Source organism: Suricata suricatta, chromosome 1 (genome assembly GCF_006229205.1).
Source record: "Suricata suricatta isolate VVHF042 chromosome 1, meerkat_22Aug2017_6uvM2_HiC, whole genome shotgun sequence".
In the NCBI taxonomy this organism is placed as follows: Eukaryota; Metazoa; Chordata; class Mammalia; order Carnivora; family Herpestidae; genus Suricata; species Suricata suricatta.
Genome location: NC_043700.1, coordinates 132,009,062 through 132,029,770, shown reverse-complemented (window position 1 = coordinate 132,029,770; position 20,709 = coordinate 132,009,062). Strand labels below are relative to the sequence as shown.

At 38.4% G+C, this 20,709-nt stretch overlaps 1 protein-coding gene across 2 annotated transcripts; it reads left to right on the top strand.

The window, feature by feature from the left end:
- Positions 1–470: 470 nt before the first annotated feature.
- On the top strand, positions 471–20,493 carry FGF5 (fibroblast growth factor 5). 2 transcript variants are annotated; one of them, XM_029926220.1, is made up of 3 exons: positions 471–933; positions 8,637–8,740; positions 19,778–20,493. In XM_029926220.1, the coding sequence occupies exons 1-3, from the start codon at positions 576–578 to the stop codon at positions 20,123–20,125; spliced, it is 810 nt and encodes a 269-aa protein (XP_029782080.1). In that variant the 5' UTR covers positions 471–575; the 3' UTR covers positions 20,126–20,493. The 2 variants fall into 2 exon arrangements, with proteins under 2 accessions (XP_029782080.1, XP_029782153.1); XM_029926293.1 differs by lacking the exon at positions 8,637–8,740.
- The last annotated feature ends 216 nt before the right edge of the window (positions 20,494–20,709 follow it).

Here is a 20,709-nt window from a genome sequence, read left to right as displayed (position 1 = left end):
ACGCGGGCGCACAGCAGAGGTGGGCGAGGCCAAAAACTCACTTCCACGTTTGAAGCCCCCATTTCGGCTGCCGCCCCTGGAGGGCTCCAGCGCTGGCGCGGCGGTGGATTCCGCGCAGGGTTGGCTCCAGGGGGAGGGTGGCCGCGCGGCGCGTGAGAACTGCCGGGGTGCGTGGCCCCGGTCTGCGCGTGCCCAGCGTCGGGGTACAGCTCCTCTCCGCCCGGCTTCTCCTCCCACTCACTCGCTCCCATCTCCTCCCTCCTCCACACCCCCCGCCCCCGGGGCCGCGAAGCTCCCTCCCCGCACCGGCCGGAGAGTACACAAAGCGGCGGGTGAGGGGGAGCTTCGCAGGCGTGCACCAAGCAGTGAGATCACTGGCGTTATAAATATCCCAGTACCAGCGCCGAGATCCGTTCAAGTGGCCTCTCTCTCTCTCAATCCCTCCCTCTCTTCCCCGAGGCTATGTCCACCCGGTGCGGCGAGGGGGGCAGCGCCAGAGGCACGCAGCCGCGCGAGGGCTACGGAGCCCAGAACCTGCCCTGCAAGATGCACTTAGAACCCCTGCGGCTGGAAGAATGAGCTTGCCCTTCCTCCTCCTCCTCTTCCTCAGCCACCTCATCCTCAGCGCCTGGGCTCACGGGGAGAAGCACCTCGCCCCCAAAGGGCAACCCGGACCCGCAGCCAGCGGTGGGAACCCGGCAGGCGCCGGCAGCAGCAGGAGCAGCAGGGGCACGACGTCTTCCTCTTCTTCCTCCGTCTCCTCCCCCTCGGCTTCTCTGGGCAACCAAGGAAGCGGCTTGGAGCAGAGCAGTTTCCAGTGGAGCCCCTCGGGGCGCCGGACCGGCAGCCTCTACTGCAGAGTGGGCATCGGTTTCCATCTGCAGATCTACCCGGATGGCAAAGTCAATGGCTCCCATGAAGCCAGTATGCTAAGTGAGTTGCTCGCCCTCCTGGCCAAGCGCGTCCTCAGCGGGCGGTGGGGGGATTCGGGAGGGACAGCAGTTATTCCCTGGCCCGCAGGCGCACCTTCCGGAGCCCTGGCTGCTGGGACACGGCTGTCCCTCGAAACCGCGGGGCGGGTTGGGTGGAGATGCATCTGTGTGGCGCGCACACGCGCACCCCTCTCGTGTGTATGAGGAATGGCGATTCCTGAGCTGTGGGCTAGCAGAGGCTGGTGCCCAAAACCGGTACCTTGTTTCCAGTTTGCCCGGGGCCCAAAGAGAAGCCTCCAGCCTATGCCTGGAGAAGGAAACAAAAATCTTTCTGCTCCTTTAGTTTCTGTTTACCTTCTGCTTCTGTTTACTAGGCTAACATTTTTCATGAGGCATCAAAGTGCATCCCCCTTCCTTGCCTATAACTGAACAGTTCTTTTTTTTTTTTTTTTAAAGAAGAATCAAATCTCCCATGCCGGTCCCCCCAACTGCCACCATAAACCCCGAAGTAATGTATATTATACATCTGTGTATCCGTCTATGTCTATTGTACATGCATATTTGCACTTTATTACATATAGAATATAAAGGAGAGCAGACATCCCCTGGTTGGAAGAAGACAGTGGAAAACTGGACACGTTTAGAGAGGAATACGTGATGGACATTCGAATTATTAATTCCAGAGTTGGGTTTAGCAACGTTTAAGTATGTTGACGCGATGACACACCTTGTGAGGAAGTGGCCAGCCTTTGGTCCCCAACGACAATTAAGGAAAAGTTCTTTATTTTGGAAGAAGATCAGCGAAGTTTCCTTTCCTTACAGGTGTACATGGTGTAGGTTTTTTTTTTTTTAAGCTAAGTTTTATTCTCTTTCTGAGTTTTCTCTTTAGCTCTCTTTTCCCCCTCTTTCCATCACCTCTTTCCTTCCACACCATCTGTGTTTCCAGACCATCGCTGGCTGCCGTTCCTCTGATTCTTCTCCTGCCTTTAGGTAGCTGAGGGGAGAGATGATTTGGGGGTGTGTGCGGCACCGGGGCGATCTCTCTGAAGCTTTTCCTCGGTAGGGCCAGATCGCTCATCCAGCAGGGATTAATCCAACTGATAGAACCACAGCCGGGGCCTTGAGATATTCAGGAAGAGCGGGAACGTGGCCAGGAGATTGCGCTGCGTAGGGGTCACCTGGCTGTCGTGTGGCCGCCTGGTAGCTCCCAGGTGTACTTAGCTTGGTTCCTTTCAAGCCCACAACCCTTCGGGCCGTTCGGTGGGCTTCTGGCTACCCGAGCTGCGGAGGAGCGCGGGCGCCCCAGCAGGGCTGGCAGTCTGGGAGCCGCTTCCCAGGCAGGGTTGGAGGTGTTCACGTCCAAGGGGTAGCCCGCTGGTCAGCCTCCTCCCGAGGGTCCAGGAGGCGGGATGTGGAAAGACCTGTCGGTTCTCCGCAAGAGGATCGGGTCCACGCCCGCCTCTGCCCCACACCCGTCTTTTGAGCTCTGCTGCTCCAGCTGGCGGTGTTACACGTGTTTAGGTGGCCTGGAGCCCTGAACCAGAGAGGGGGCTCCTCCACTATGCCCCAGCGAGTACCAGGGGCTCCCACACGCTCCGTGGAGGAGGAGGCTGTTTCTATGTTTTAAGGTTCATTTCATTTTTATGAAACAACTCACCGTCTTTGGTGATGAAGGGCAAGGTCTGTTAGGGTGAAGGGGAGTTTTCCAAGATTTCAGGGGCGGCGAGAGTCACATGATCTTCAATATTTCCATTTGTCTTTCTCATTCTCCTACTCCCACCCCCCACAACTGTTTACTCCATCAGACACCAGAGCTCATTCCCCACTTCTAGTAATCTTTCCACCTTTCATTTTCAGGAAAACTGTTTCTGTTCTGCTCTTGTAGTTTACCCAGGAAATCAGCACCAACACTAGGTAACTTATGTGTTCCCAAGGGAAGACACAAAGTTAGCATGCAGTAAGCTGCAGACTTGGTCTCTGGGTCACCGGGGAATAAAAAAAAATGTATTTGGTGGGTTTTGGTGCAGTAGGGATCTCTGAAGACCAGATTCATTTCCAAGATATTTATCCTCTTCTCTTGCAAAAGACAAAGATACTGCAGCTTAGGCCTTGCCAGAGGGGAAGTTGTAGAAAAGCAGACAAAGGGAATTGAGAACACATCAACAAAGAATACATTCAGCTAAAGAAGGATTGACCAATATCTTTTATTTCCAAGGTAAAATTTATTTTAAACTCCACTTTGAAAGATACTTAGAAAGAACAAGGATGTTTACTAAACAGTGCCTTAAAAAACTTCCTTAATTTGTTATTTTTCCTAATCCATTCCAGTTTAGGATAGCTTTTCAGAGTTTAGTCTGTATCTTTTATTTGGCTTGCCATCACTCACACATTCATTCATTCATTCATTCATTCTTGCACCCATAATAGGCTACCTAACTCATCAAGCTTGATATTTTGATTGCTTTTGGGAGTTGGAGGATTTTTTTAAATTTGTTTTTGCCTTCCATAGATTTTTCCCACAGAGGAAACCATAACTCAAGTGTTTAAATTACAGTGATTTTCTGCTTTGTGATGTCTGGAGTGTCCAACTATGATTTTTCTACCACTGGTGGATGAAGAATTTATGAAATATGTCATGTTTAGTGGGAGAGCATGTAATTTGGACATTTAAAATGAGTCTCTGCCCTCAATATCTGTGAAAGAGAAATGGAAGCCTGCTAATTGTTGGCTGGTCATATACTTATTTGAAAGCAGCACTTGTCAGTTTCCTGACACATAATAAACTAAAGTATTGGTCATGGACTGTTGGCTACAGTGCACAAGGAAACAATTGCGTAAGTCTCACAAGAGACACTGAGAGCTGGGACCAAAAAAAAAACCATAGAGGATGTGCTAGAGTTTTACTTCATCATCTCATTTTACTGTCTGTGAGTTGGCAATGACAGAGAACTTTTCTTTTCTTTTTTTTTTTCTTTTTTTGGGTCACAGCATGCTACGTCAGAAAGAGTCAAAACTTTGCCATCAAACTGCCATCTGACAGGTTCTTTTAAATTCAATAATTTTCTGTAATGTTTATCAGGACAGATACATGTATCTATACATATACATATGTTTTGCAGCTATCATTTGACATTAAAACTTCTGCAAACTGTGAATATTTTCTAGTTTCACCACCAGAAGTACACTCAAGCAGTAGAGTTTGAAACACAGTTTATTTAGTTGAGGTATACTACTTAATATGTCCTTAGCTTCTCTTATACAGTAGTCAGCCCAAGTCTTGGACACAGAAAAAATAATCAAGCTCATTGCATATACGTTCTTATTATGAAGAACTACTAGGGAAGAATGAAGAAAGATGGACAAGACAAGACAGACGATAAAATCCAATTATTGAATAAAAACAAAGGTTTTGCTTTAATTCGTGAGCTTTCAAGTTTAGTTTCAATGCTTCTGTTGGCTTATGGTGGGCCATTGAAGAATACACAGTCAAGTAATTATCAATTCAGGGAGCAAAGGTTGAAGGTTATGGCTATACAAAGCCAAAATGTTCACATAAAATAGTAAAATTACAATAATATATTCTGACTAAACTGAATCCTCAATTTTACTAACTTTAGACATTTAAGTTCACTATCAATTTTAGTCTCCTATAGAATCAATCTTTCTACAATCCCCCAAATCTGTTTTTTTTTTTAATGTTCTTTAAATTTTTTAAAATGTCTATTTCTTCTTAAGAGACAAAGAGTGAGAAGGGGACGGGCAGAGAGAGAAGGAGATACAGAATCTGAAGTAGGCTCCAGACTCTGAGCTGTCAGCACAGAGCCTGCCACGGAGCTCAAACTCATGAATCATGAGATCATGACTTGAACCGAGGTTGGCTGCTTGACCGACTGAGCCACCCAGGCACCCCACATAGTCCCCCAGAATCTGTATCTGCTGAATAGAAAAACTCAAATGGAAAATTTCTATTACCAATTTAATCATCAAAGTCTGCTAACCTGGGTATTTTAAGAGTCAGATTTGATAATGATACCCAGACATCAATGGCCATGTGAACACAAGTAGAGAAACTTCAGTTTTAAATTATTTTTCTTTGAGGATTTTCAAATGGGCTGTTGAAAGCTTCTGAATACATGGGTTATGTATGTCATTCTTTTATGTTGTTTACTAAGAAAAAAGTGAGAAATCTGCATAATTTTATCAACCACTATTAATAGAGTCCTGTTGTATTAAGAACTCTGGAGGGAACTTAGGTAAAAACATAGACATATATTTTCTTCCTGAAATAAACTTACTTTGTAATATATGTCTATGCTTGCAAGTAAGTGGATTAAACAATGTTTTATAAATTCTTGTCTCCTTCAATCTCGATGTCAATGCCCAAATTCCATCAAGAAAAAGATAATTCTTTCTGTTCAGCACTGCTTTTTTCTTTCAGTCCTGTTACATGTGAACACTCTAGGAAAGAAAACACATTGTCACTAGCACCTTAACATGAAATAATTATACTGATCCTGTCTCCCTGCCCCACTCCCCATGCAGGAGAGGGGCAGAATTGCAGGAAAGTGAAACCTGTGTCCATGCACATAGGGTGTCCTGAGAAAGGAAAGAGAGGTAGTGAGAAGGTCAAAGAAAACAATGCAATTTAGCAAACATTCACTGTCTACCTATGATCTGTGAGATACACTTCGCCTTCCACAATTTGGCTTTAGGGATATCATCCTGGTATCCATAATGTGAATTGTAAATTCTGATCAAATTTATTGTTATTGACCCTCAGCAAAAGTCAGGAAATTACTGAAATTGAGAAAAATTTAGTTTTAGAGAAATGTTTTCTAGGATTTCTATAATTGTGATTTAATGCATATGGGCTTAAAATATTGGACAGGACTTTTTAGTGAGTTACTGAGATTTGGCTTAGTAAAATCAATAATTGTGTGATCTCTTGGACGTGGGGTCAGGAAGCTGAATTGGGGCTTGTAGAATCTGTTCCAACATTCTAGTAAAAAAGACATTGTGAAATTACTGTTGAAATTACTTTGGAAATTATGATCTTAATAGCATTCTCAATATTACATCATAATTACTTTAAGATTTAGAAGATCATACTGAAGTTGCCTTATGTGTTATTTCATCTGATTTCATCTTTTATCTTTCCTGCATTCTTCATAATTTTAAATAAAATAATATATCTAAAAGTATATTTTGAAGCTCTCAATTAAATATAACTTTAAAAAATTATAACACCCATTCATTCCTAGGCAAATAATAATTTTATACTAGAACTTGCAAGGAAAGAAACTAAGCACTATGTAATAAAATAATAGCATTTTTCATGTATTATTTCATCCCTCCCATCTAATTTATCACAATGGAAATTTTACACAACATATACACACAGAATGTACTGTGTGTTAGGAAACAAGTTAAATGACTCAAAAAATTTTTTTTCTAAAACCGGGATATGTTATTGTCAGAAGCTGTAGCTTGCATAGACAAAGCATTAATGCTCCCATTAAACAAATATTTCTAGAGCCTTTGTCTTGATCTCTCAAGTGTTAACCTATATACATATCTATCCAATAAGAATTTTATCTTTTATGCTATGGTGTATTTTTTTCCTAACACAAGGGTTTGCACATACAAAGCCAAGTGCTTTTCCAAAGAATGGAATGAAAACACTCTACCAGTGTAGAACCATGAGTAAATTGGAGGAAAACATACAACCAACTCTCCTTTTCCACCAATCCCGTATCGTCTCTTTTGTTTCTATTGTTCCGCACATAGAAACTTATCATGTTTCCATGTCTCGTTTTTTAACACATGTTTACACAGATTTCACAGTCACAACCCCCATCTTCCAAGTCTCTAAAATCATCAATGCTGTTTTTAATATCATTCTGTAATTATGGTAGGAATATAACTTTAAATCATGTTCTATTTATGCTTTATTAATTATACTATTACAGTATATTACATTGTATATTGTATCTAACTTTACAAAGCATTATGTGTGCTTTGTCACTACTTGATAAGATGGTAATGCTTTCAAACCTTTGGGTGTGCATCACAATCAAATAATTTATATGGCAAAATTTATTGAAAGGAGCATTGTGAAAACATTTTGAAGAAAATACTTGATGAGATGACAGTTTTTTTTGGAGTTTCTTCCTAAAAGTAAAACTAATTCCTTTCTAGTAGTTTTGTTTTGAAGAAACATCTACTAATAAAAGTGGTAGTGGCAGTTTTCTTGAGATGTGTTTTATTTACTCCGGACTAAATACTCTTCTAATAGAAACAATAGTTCTCCTGCTACCTTTTCCCCCTCATGAACTTTCTGATCAAGTGTGTTTAAGAAGTCAAGTTGAATAAATAAATAAGCAGTGTTTGCTACATTTGTAAGTATTAGCCCTCGTTTTGCAAAAAAAGTACTCAATACAGATATTCATATATATGTACTTACATATTTTATATGTATCGATATCCACAATACTACCTTTTTAATAAATTGAATAATTTTACATGTACTCCAAATACTGGAGGGGAGGTTGCTACTTCAAGAAAATCTGGTGAATTTATCTGTTCAGCAGAATCCTGTTAAAATATCTAATCAGTATACATAGTCAGAATATAATAGATTGAAAGGTTGAGATTTCCTTCTCTTCTACCTCCCATCCTTTCTTCTTCCTTTCTTCCTAGATCAGGTCTCTTTTTAGCCATAGCGAACATATTATTTTGTCTTCGCCCCCCAATTTTTTTGCAATTTGATGTAAGCAGTTAACAAAAAGCACTACCATTTTTTCAAGTTCATATGACATTATATATGAGTTTATGATAAACAGGCAGGAATTCCAATTATATGCAGACTATAAATTTCATCGTCTGTAAACTGTGGTATGTGATTCTCCTGACACAGTGGATGTGGAGTTTCAAATTATTGTAGGAGACAGAGGAACATTGACTTGACAATGCTAACTATGAAATACTAAATATAAACAATAATGTAATAAAGTAACTTATTAATTTTTTGCCAGAAAAGCCATTTAAAATACAAGATGTTTCAAATCATAATGCATTAAACACTCATTGAGCCAATAATTCCAAATTATTTGTAATGCTTTCAACAACTTTTTATGTGTAGTCTTTAAATAAACTACTCACTGAATGATTGAATATGGTATATATTGATTTGTACTTGTATAGTTATTACAATTTGAGAAGAGGGATTTATTTCATGTAAGTAAGTAATATTTGTCTCTGTCTCTCAATAGTTTATATTAATATTGGGTCCAAACTTTATGAGCTTTAATATTAAAAGCAGTGTATTATCTCTGATAGAAAACAAGAGATGGGGATTCTTTTGAAAACATTTAAAAAAATTTTCGATTCCTTTACAACTTGAGAAGATTTTATTGTTAAACATGGTTTACTAAAAATGACTTATCATTTGTAAGGTAAAAAAAGAATTATTAATGAATGAGGACTAAATTTTTGAATCTTAAAATTTGTTATTTTAAATGAACACTTGAGTACTAGGCTTTTCTTTTTTAACATAACGAATGTCATGAAAAATAAGGATGTTAAATACTGTTATTTTTTTAAATCACAACTATAAAGAATGAAAAGAATCTGTGTAGAAATTTAATTCTTCACAATGGCATATAGAAGAGTCTGTGTTTTATTTTGGGATTTCTGTCATCCTAGGTATTTTGGAAATATTTGCTGTGTCTCAGGGGATTGTAGGAATACGAGGAGTTTTCAGCAACAAATTTTTAGCGATGTCAAAAAAAGGAAAACTCCATGCAAGTGTAAGTAGAACCACTTTATGTTTGTTGAAGGTGTTACAGAGGTTTTACATTTATAGAATGGAATGAAGTGATTTTCCACAATGGTAGACAGACAATTTGCTCAGAAGACTTAATTTTTTTTTATTATTATATGTACATTTACCCAATGTGATTGTGCATGTTGTTGTAAGTAATCATTTTTATATTTTATTTACTTGGAAAGATGATATACAGTCCATAAAAAACTTTAAGGATGGATGTATTTGAAACTAGCATCTCAAATTGATCGCTATTATTTATTTCTTAAAATTGGCCCAACCAAGGAAAAATATTATGGAAATAATATATAAAAATTTAAACATACATGTTTATGGTGACCGTGTGTGCATCTTTAGTACATCAGGTTCTTACTCAGTTTTATAAGCTATTCATGATGTAAAAAATTAGGTCTAAGTAATGTAATTTATTTTCATATCAGTAAGCATAGAGGGAAACCAATAATGAGAAGATTTTTGTTTCTTGGAGAAACTCTCACTTTGAGTAACTCTCACTTTGTATTTTTGTTGCATCAAATACAATACTTCTCAAAATTATGATGACTAATTTTGTACTCAAATGTTTCTTTGAGCCACATATGTTTTGTAATTAATTTACAAATTAAAGATTTATATGTTTTTTTTTTCTGAAAAGCTCATTACTTGGGAAGCATTAAAACATTTTGAAGATAGTAAAATACGTATAGCGCAGTTTTTCTACTCACAGGTTTGGCGTGTACTAGTCCATACACACAGCACTTAAAGGTGATGTCTATACCTTCTGTAGTTTTGTCATTTGTACAAAGTAATTATTATTTAGGGTTAGTCCTTCACTTCTGATTTTCTTTAATTCTTACTAAATAAATTGGGGAAATATCACTTTTCCAGAGTTTGAAGTTATATAGGAATTTTTAGTTAAGAGTGTAATAAATTGAAAGTTGCTATTTATGATTTTTTACTTACAGAGCTTTAAAACATTCAGTGAGAATTTCACTTGGTTCAATTTGTAAGAATTTCAGTGTTCTTTGCTCTAGCATCTCAAGGTGATTCTTAATATCTCTTGGAGGGGATAGCAGAATTCAGACTACTTCTGTAGTTATTTGTGGATTAAATGAGATAATACCTTTAAAGCTTTTAAAACAGTATTAGGTACATTGTAAGTGCTCAAGAAATACTATCTGTTATATGGTAAACTAAATATAATAGATTCTAAAGTTTCAGTTGGTTGAGATAAATGGAAAACTTTTGCTAGTCTCTTTAATCACCATTGTAAGAATTATAAAAAGATTTACTTCATTTTCTGAGAGAGTTATTGTATTCTAGCAAGCTGTACTATAGTTTTCATAAAGTAATCGCTTTTTGATTATTTATTTTGAGGAGCAAACTTCCACATCACTGTGGAAAAGTAGAACATGCCATTTTATCAAAAAAATTTTTGATTTTAAAAATCCACGTGCAGAATAGAAAAACAATTATCAAACACATGTGAACACAATCCTTTTCCCCAGTCTACTTTTAAGGTTGTAAAAAATTGAAACACTTTTGGAATCTAAGCATCATAATAAAATGCGGTGCATGTAAAGAAACTTTCTCTTATTGCTTTGCTTTGGGTGAGCACCTTAATTTTTTAATTGTTCTGAGTTATGCCCCAGTACATGCAAAAAATAGACCAAACTTGGGCCAGCTTCTGGATAATTGCCATAGAACTCGAAGTATTACAAATGGAGGCCAATTAGAAAGGTCACACTGAGAGGGGAGGATACATGACTCCTCTGTCAAATGCAAGTAACAAATTTCCAGAAATCTGACCCAAATGTCTAAGGATGGCTGGCTGAAATAATGCAGATAATGCACAAACAGCATCTGTTATTCTTTCTCATCTTGGCAGGCTGAAGTTATTTAATGGAATAATGACTTTTAAACAGTACAAAGCAAGTCTTGCTCTTGTCACTCACTGAAGCTCTTTGATATAAAAGTCATTCTAATGACTTTGAGCTGAATTGTAGATAAAAAAAATTAAACCCTATAATTATGTGGATTTGTGTTAAACCTACTGTCCAACCCCACTTTCTCTTATCTGAGCTTTTATTAGCACTTTTTCTTTAGATGGAAACCTAATTAAATTATAACATGATTTCTTTTTAAGGAAGTTGAATTTAGAAATAGTATTAATCCTAGCAATTATCAGTTTTATGCCCAGATGGTTTCTTTCCTGTTTTCTTCTAGTTAAACACGTTGAAAAATTACTCTTGTAGTTTTAGATATAATTATTTGATTTAGTTTTTTCATAAAATTGCAGTCACTAAAAATGCTAAAAATCTTTATATTTTTAGGATTAAATGTATAGTTTGTGAGTTGCTTTAAATTAGTAACTGCAGCGGCATTTGAAGAGTACCTTTATAATCATTTTGCCATATAGATGTATATATATATACACATCATATTGTACATCTTAAACTTACACAATGATACATGTCAATTATGCCTCAATAAAACTGAAAAAAATTAAATTAATAGAGTAATTTTAAGGTTTAGTCTGTAAAATAAATATGAACCAAAAATATAAAGCATTCATATAATTCTGGGGAAAGTAATTTCTGTACTGTATTAAGAAATATTCATGGATAATTGTAGATTTTCAACTTAGTCTTTATAGTAACAATTAGAATATTAAAAATTAGTTGCTGGGCACAGAAAATGTATTTGTATAGTTCTTTAAAAGTTCTTTCACTCACATTATCTCATTACATGATTAGGTGAGGAAAGAGTCTTAGAGATATTAAATAATTTTGTAAGTTAACACAATTAACACGTGATTGAACCAGAACCATCCTTTTAAGATTCTGTTTCCCTGTAAATGCTATAATGCTTTGTAGGTAAAATTCAGTTGAGAGAAGTAAGTTTTGTTTGGAACCAATCACATTGTTTTCACCTATTATTTTATGGGAATTAACAATTGCATAGTTTAATAATATTTTTATACCCCATGTCAAAGAATAAATATTGTGGTGCATCCTTACAATATTTTGCTCGTGCTGTGCCTCCCTATCTTATCTGTTTGGAATCTTTTTTTCCATCTATTTCTGTGTCTTCAGTTTCTGAGTTTGCCACAGAACTTATCAAGTTTTACACACATTGGTTATTCAATGTAATGATGCATTACATAGGAGACACTTTTCAAGATGAACTTAAAAGCAGAAGAGGGCTGTATTTCATTCACTGAAAATTTTCATTTAGAAAATGCTTCATTATCAGTAGATGCAAAGATGGTAAACGGAAGTATGAGCCCAGAATGGGTACACTTAGATAGTATTTGTGCTGATTTTTTTCTTGCGCTAAATTTGTTAACTCAGCAGAGAAATTTTATTTGAACTTCTACCATGTTGATGTGCACCACTTCCTGACTCTTTCACCTACACACATCGCAATCTACACGCAGCTCTTTTTGAAATCTTTGCTAGTATACTCCAAATACACAGTGCAGCCAGATTCTCACCATGCAGGGTTTTCTGCACCCTTCACAAGGGTGAAGATGTGTGGTCTCCTTCTCAAGATGTGTTGGGCATTGTTGAGAATGGGACTAGGTGACTGCTTCCCAAAGAGCCATGAGGGTGAGTCAAAGCCTTCACTGTGACCTCCACTGTCCTGAACTCATTCCGGGCTGAGGTACCTTGTGGAAATGAGCACCCTCCTCTTTCTGTCTCTGACTGCTTGCCTGTTTCCCTTCCCTCCTCACTCTGTTCCTGCTCTCTCCTCAGGTTTGTTATCTCTATGGAAATCCCCATAGAGCGCCTTTCTGGATTTATCTGAGGTGGGTGCAGATGTAGGAGCGAGAGACCTTGAGGGTGATGGTTACAAACGCAGTTAGATGGTGTCATTCTAGTTAAATCAAAACTAGTCATTTTCCTTAATCTTTCGCTTCCTTTGTTTTATGAGCTATAAAAGGAGGGGGGAATAAAATAACAATCTATTGTGATAATTGAGCAGTTTAAATGAGATAATATGCATAAAATACTTAGAATAGTGCCTGGGAAGTATTCCGCATTTAATTTAAATGAGAGCTTCCTTAATTTGCTCTCAGGCAGCTGTTTGATGATCCTGTCTCCTCAGAAGAAGACACTCTGATTTGGGGGTCAGGCAGCTGTGACCCCTCAGATATTTAAACCAGCCCCAAATCCTATTTATCACTGGGGTTTTTTTTCCTTAGCTCAACTTTTAGGCACTTTTCATGCCAACAAGAACCCCTTATTTCTAGAGTTTTCTTTTTTTCAAGGAGCCTAATTTGAAAGCAGAATTCTCAGATTCAAGCTCTTAAAGAGGCTAGGATTTCTTAATGATCGTCATCTCATAACACTTTTGGAGCCCTGTTGCGTCTTGTTTTTTTTTCCTAAAGAAAATATAAATCCTGGAAAAAATGGTTATAATATATTTTTTGGCCTTTTCATAAAATAGGAATAAGAGCACATTACTTATTGGGGGAAAAAACATTTTAGCTTATTTTAAAGGTCCAGAGAAAAGCATGTGGTAGAATTATTTTTGTTTCTCAGGGTTTTAAGGGATCATGTTTGGAAGGAAAGCTAATTGCAGAGTTTACGAAACAGGCATGGAATGTGTGCTTGATCAGCCCTAAGCAAGGACTAGAACGTCTTCCTTTCCTGGTTTCGGAGGGTGCCAGCTGGCTTGCCTGGGGTGAGAGTCTGGACTGGACTTCCTGCGCTGGGGGCAGTGTGAGCAGGAGTCAGCAGCCCCGGGAGCCGGGCCTGTTTACTGAAGGGGGAAGTGGACGCTTGAGCAATAGTTACCACCACCATCATAAAAAAAATTACCTATTAAGCACTTCACTCTCCCAGTCAAGACCCCGAGCCCTCTAAAGGCATTTGCATAGAAACTTCTCTTGCCCTCTAAAGGCTTTCAATTTACGTAGTAAAGCCAATGTCCAGTAATTCAGGCTCAGAAATGGGTTCAGGGTTCTGCCTTTACAGTAAATGCCAGTTTTCCCTTAATTTCACACTATGTTAATCTAGCTAGAGAGCCAGTTTTATTGTGAAAATCTGGGTGCGATGAACTTCAGAGATCTGTTTCAGCCTACAGCGAGAGATGGTGTTTCTCCAATGGTTGGGGGAATGATGTTGTTGTTTTGTTTTTTTTATGAATATTTTTATCAGTATCAGCAACTTCAAGATAGGTAGGACTATCCAGAAGTCTAGGAGATGCCCTGGGTCTGTATGATGTAAGGAGCTGGACTCTTAAGAATCAGAAGATGGGAGATTGAAGTCACAGGTGCGGACCCTGGCACTTGGTAAACATGGGGCTTTAGATGAATCTTTGTCTTTACTTCTCTGACTGGAGAATTAGAGAATAACATCCTACTAGTCATGAGATTATTGTGAAGGTGAAATAGATGTAAAACCCCTGGCGCATAGTAGCTCTCAATAGCCCCGCTTTCTGAGTTATTAAAAACATCAGAGAGAACACTCTCACCTCACCTGCATCAAATCACATTGGGGTGCTGGTTTATGACACAATTCTGAGGTCTCACCTTAGATTTACTAAAGACCTCTAGAGATAGAGCATGGGGAATCTGCATTTCGAACTGGCTCCTGGAGTAATTTTAAGTCAATTCATAAAGTTTGGAGGGGGAGAAATCCTGTGGTTGTTATTCTTCATTATATTACTTCAGGCTGGGGTTTTTGTTTTGCTTTTTTTTAGAATTTTTATTATTAAATCCAACTTGTATGTTCCCTGGGTCGCTCAGGATGAAGAACTGAGATATAGAATGAAACAATGTCCGGTGCCAAGCAGGAAGTAGGCCATGCCCTGGAGATAGCATAATATGGTTGCAACTGACCTATACAAAGCCTAGGTAGTGAAGAGTAAAAGGCAGCCCTTTGGGTGTAACCCCCTGGGCTTTTCTGCTTGGAAGCAATGGGAGCAGGGGCTGCCTCTCGGCCTTTAATCGCCACCAAAGGTGTGTGCCTTCATTCAAGGAATATTTAACACAACCACACAAAACAGCCTCGGCTAAGGGCACCTGGCCGGGCAGCCCTGTAGGTGGGAATAAGATGGAAACCACGAAGCACTAAAATGGGTAGGGAACCAGAAGCAGGGATGCATGCAGTCAGGAACCTTTGCTTACAGTACCATTTGGCTCATAATTGTTTTTATTGCAGTCTATAATAATATTTTAATTATTTAATAATATTTCGGCCCACAGTGACATTTTGATTATTTGTATTTGGTTAATTATTTTCTTCATAGGGTTTTCCAAAAGAGGGAGACAAATCAAAGAAAATGAAGTGAAATAAAGAACTAAACATGATTAAATCCCCCCGTAGACTCCAAGGATTATGCCCATTCTGGTCCAGATTGACTCCTTCTCACCATACCTCTTTCGTATACTACCTATTTGCCTGTATCGTTACACGTAGTAAGAACTGGCACTTATCTGCGTAGATTCGACTCATTCACTGCACGATCCTCAATCATCATGCAACATGATGTTTACACACACTATGTTAAGAGATTTCAGAAAGCTTTTGAAAAATACTGTTTCAGAAAGAATTGTCTGTTTGGCTTCCTTAACCCTCAGATTTCAACTAAGCAGAATTAGTCTTTTCTAAAATATCCCAGTGAACCAAAGTTTTACCTTCTTTGAATTGAATTTGACCTTTCTTCTAAACATCCATCGTGTGTTCCCGGTGTGTGAAGAGATGAGGAGAACCAAGGCACAGTGCCCTGCTAATTCGAAATTGCTTGTTTACCTTAATTGCACTCTTTCCCTTTCTCTGAATATTAGGCTAGCCAAGCAAAAACAGTTTAATTTGTTTAAGTTTTATTTGTTTTGTCCATTCGGACTATATTAAATTACATAAAAATTAGCAGACTTGAACATTTAATTTTAATTTTTCAGTTATGACTTGTTGAATGTAACTTATTTTTACACTTGCAAGATCAAGGAGAAGTTAAAGAGGGGAGTGCCAGAGTGTTGGTTATGATCTCAGGGTCGTGGGATCAAGCCCTGCCTCAGGCTGTCAGCACAGAGCCTGCTTGAGATTCTCTCTGTCTGTGTCTCTCTCCCTCTCTCTTTCTCCCTCCACTGCTCACACTTGCCTGTGTGTTTACGTATGTGTGTGTGTGTGCATGCTCCCTCCCTCTCTCTCTCTCTCTCTCTCTCTCTCTCTCTCTCTCTCTCTCTGTCAGATAAATAAACATCAAAAAAAAGGAGAAAAACATATAATTTAACTCAACAAAGAACATGGACAGGACCATATCTGTACTGGTTTTCATTATAAAAGTGGCAACTAGCTCAGCGCCTGGCATGTGATACATAGTCAATAATCATCTGTGGAATAGACTAGTAAAAACTGAATTTGAAACAAAGATACAAATTCTTTATGTTTGGTCTTGTGGCTGATGGTGCCTGTGCGCTGAGGTAATGGGGGTCCTGATTTCAACAACTTCTTTGAAATTTCATTCACCTTGCTACCTCATACCTGAACTATAGGAAAAGTCTTTATGCCAACATCACTCTTTCCAGGGAAACAACGTAGTTCTATTATTTTAAAAGTATAATTTTGCCAAAGGACTTCTTGTAATTCAAAGGAGATTTAAAAACTTAAAAGTAGCCCGGAAAATTCATTATCCAAACCATGTGTTGTCATGGTAAATGTCTATATATTTAAACACCTGTAGCTAAGACCTATATTGCTTAGTGACTCTTTGCTATGAAACTGATTCATGCATGATATTGGAGACAGAAATCCATTGCTTAGGGTCACCATCTTGTCTGAATAAACAAGGCTGGGAATAGTGACAGGAACAGTCAATCTCTCAAGAAGAAACCAGATCTTCTGATGAAAAAAAAATTGTTGAAATGTTTGTTTCAAATGGTTCTGTTCCCTCACAGCTGGAAGAATTTTTCAGAGACAAAACATTAATTTAGAAGTCAATTAAGAAAGCCAAAATAGTCTGACTGCCTTTTACTCCTATTCTAAAGTGGGATTTCGGAAAGCCTGCAGGGCTGCACGTGTCGTGCGGGTCCCGGGGTTCTGAACTCCTCTGCCCTGGTGACAGTTAGGTGACCCGTGAACATCTAGAGCCCAGTTAGTGCTCCTCTAAGAAAGAACTTATGGACATAAGGAGAAAAAGAGAATGGTTTTAGATGAAGTAATTTTAGCAGGTGGAGTTGGTAGGCTTTCATTCATCTGAAGATTGTAAGATGGAATTGCTATACGTTTAATTCAACATGCTGTGTGTGTGTTTGTGTTCATAAAGGTTAAATAATTCTGTCCACTTTTAAAAAAACTGTCAAAATTGGATAGTCACTGCTATCTTTATTTCAGAAAATGGACTTTTGCAAAATAGGACTAGAAGTCAGGTTGGGGTATAATGTATTATATACCTTTAAAAAGGTTTTCAAATACATTTGAAAAAAGTTAGGCAGGGCAAACATACCTACTAGTCTGTTTGATGAAACCCCCTATACCTCTCTAAAATGCGTATCCTTTTATGTAGCAGAAAACATTACAGATGGCTGTAGCATTGATTTTAAGATAAGGCTTTGGGACTATCTAATGAAATAAGAACGCATTTAAGTCCTTTTAAGAGCTAAGCAACTATTTAAAAAAATCTATGTTTGACTTGTAAGAAAGTCTTAAAAAAAATAGGACAGTGATATCAGCACAGTGCCCTTGGCCTAGACATAGGCTGGTAGGGTATGACAAGATGACAGGAATGCCATAGGTGATATTTTTCTAAGACACTTGTTTCCAGAGGCTAGAGATCAAATCCAGGAAAATCACCAGTAGACTTGTAGAGATTCTAGATATTACTTCATAGTCTTCAAATAAAGAGCTTTACTGGTTGAACTATACTTGAATGTAAATAAGTTGGATAAACTGTCATGTGTAACATGAAGCGCTCTGAAATTGGTTGTCTTCCAATATTGTTGCTACTTTGCATGAGTCAAAAAATTCATAAGACCATCAACAGTAGATCTATGTAGATTGCCTTGCACTGTTCTGACTTTCAGATTTCAGCATTGTGATCTGTATTGCAGAGAAAAGCTTGGCATCATTAGAATAAGTAAGAAAAAATAATTTTTAATTCTAGTATAGAATTCTCTTGGTCTGATATAGAATGTATATCATATATATATATTGAGTGTTTTTCTATATAGACATCAGTGTATTTGGTATTTGCAAGCCAAGGAATTCTATACAATGATGATCCCTGAACTTCTGAAACCCAGTGATCTGGTCTAGGATAGAAATTCTTATTCTTTGGGAGTTATGGCCTCTTTTGGGTTTGATGAAAGCTACCAATCTCTTCCCTAGAAGAATATTTGGGTACTTACAGTAGCCCCAGGTATAAGACTTGTGGGTAAAAAGCCAAAAGCTAAGACATTGATTGGCAGAATTGGTATCTAATCACAGATCTGTCAGACTCCACGCTACCTCCCAGACCATCTTCCTTTAATTCCTTAACAAAATCTTCTGTTAAAATTTAACTTTTTAACTAGAAATTTCAAAGTCATTTAAAAACAGGAACACAACTGAAATATATTAAGAGTTCTGACTTTTTTTACATACATTGATATTATTTCACTACGTGCACAGTAAACAGAAGTCATCAGCATTACAAGCATGGCACATAAGCGTTTTCAGAGCTCTTACTGGCCTACTTGCTCAGCCTTCTCTCTTGTTCCTTCTACCATGCATCCTCCAGGGAAGTCTCACTGAACTACCTACTACCGATAGTAGGTGTCATGTTGATCTGTGACGACACTGTTTCTGCTCCCTAAGAATCCTGTCTCACGTCACCTGCCTTGCTAATATTTTGTACTTGAAGACTCAGCTCAATGTCACCTTTTCTCAGAAAACTTCCTTGCCCTCTGCCAGCCACCTCCATGCTCTCAGATTCTATGCTACCATTGTGCCCTCTGCATATTGCTGTCCTAATTCCCTGTATCAAGCTGTGCCGTGACGGATGTCTACTTGTCTGCTTCTTCCACTATTCTGGGAACATTTCAAGGGCAGACACTGTGTGTGTGTGTGTGTGTGTGTCTGTCTGTCTGTCTGTCTGTCTGTGTCTGTAGAGAGGCAGAGAGAGCGAGAGAGGGAGATCTGGATGAAGTATTGCTAGTGACTCCAAAAGTAATTTTTTCTTCTTGGCATCAAATATTCTCTCCTGTATCACTGTGTGAAGATCTATTTTTTCCTAAAGAACTCTAACACATGCAATATTAATAGGGCCATATGCTACCCCTCTCTCAGCACCATGAATCACACCGATAACATTGAAAAATGTATTCTTATTTCAAAGGAATAATTTGACCCCATTTCTCAAAACATGAATTCATGTTTTATCAGGCAATTGTTCCTTAATAATTCAGTTCTATTTATTTTCTTGATGGCTTAAGAGGGGGAAATATTAAAATGTTACAGGTTAATTTTTTTACTGCAAATCTCAAACCACTTTAAACACTATAACAGACTTTCAATATATTAAGAGTTCCTGGTATCATTTTTATATACATGGATGTTATTTCACTAAGTACACAGTAAATGGAAATGAGCATTACAAAGACAAATAAAGTAGTTAGATAGAAATGAAAATAATAACTTAAGGCAACTTTTTAAAAGAAGCCAATATGTCTTAGGGCACCTGGGTGGCTCAGTCAGTGAAGCATCCGACTCTTGGTTTTGGCTCAGGTCATGCTCTCACAGTTTCCTGAGTTCAAGCCCCACGTTGGGCTCTGCACTGACGGTGCTGAGCTTGTTTGAGATTCTCCCTCTCTCTCTGCCCCTCTCCTGCTCACATTCTCTCTGTCTCTCTCAAACTAAATAAAAAAAAAAAAAACCAGGAGAAAAAGAGGCCAATATGTCTTTACAAGAGCAAATGGAGGAGGAAGCCTTTGGTCAATGGAAATTTTGGTTTTCTTTTACAGTACAAGACCGCATTTTATTGCATGCTGAAATATTATTACTATTTAAAAGTTCTTCTTCTTTCCTTCCTCCACCAGGCCAAATTTACAGATGACTGCAAGTTCAGGGAGCGATTCCAAGAAAACAGCTATAATACCTATGCCTCAGCAATACACAGAACTGAGCCCGCGGGCCGGGAGTGGTACGTGGCCCTCAACAAGAGAGGGAAAGCTAAGCGAGGCTGCAGCCCCCGGGTTAAACCCCAGCACATCTCTACCCACTTTCTGCCAAGATTCAAGCAAGTAGAGCAGCCAGAACTTTCATTCACGGTTACCGTCCCCGAGAAGAAGAAACCACCCAGTCCCGTCAAGCCAAAGGTTCCCCTTTCTGCACCTCGGAAAAGTCCCAACACCGTAAAATACAGACTCAAGTTTCGCTTTGGATAATATTCGTCTTGGCCTTGTGAGAAACCATGCCTTCCCCTCAGGAGTTTCCTTGGGTGTCTTTACTGGTCTGAAGAGAAGATTCGGATCCAGCTTCAGCTATGCTCCACTGCAGTGAAATCAGGTCATTTGTTTCAGTGCGACTGAAACAAAAACGTTTTCCAATGGGAACTGAACTGGAATTCTTTATCCAACATAGGGTGCACGCTGCTTCAGTTCAGGATGACGTAAAGTCTTTTGCTTTATGCTTAGTGCATACTCTGTATTTTGAGAAAGCTAAGCAGCATGGACTATGTATTTTTCTGACTTTTACAGATCAACTTGAAAAAACATACATGATACATTTTTATTTTTGGTTTCCAAAGAATATTTTGATGCAGATAAAATATTTTATTAACTTTTGTTTTTTGTTTTTTATTGTTTTATTTTTTAAAAAAAGTACCTGTGCACTGAGCATATTTTCTTACTTTTGTTATTTTAATTAATATGACATAACCATTTGAATGCAGTTTATGAATATAAATGTGTTTATAGCCCATTTGTAACACGTGGATTTTTTTCATTTTTCTTATTCATTGCACTTTCAT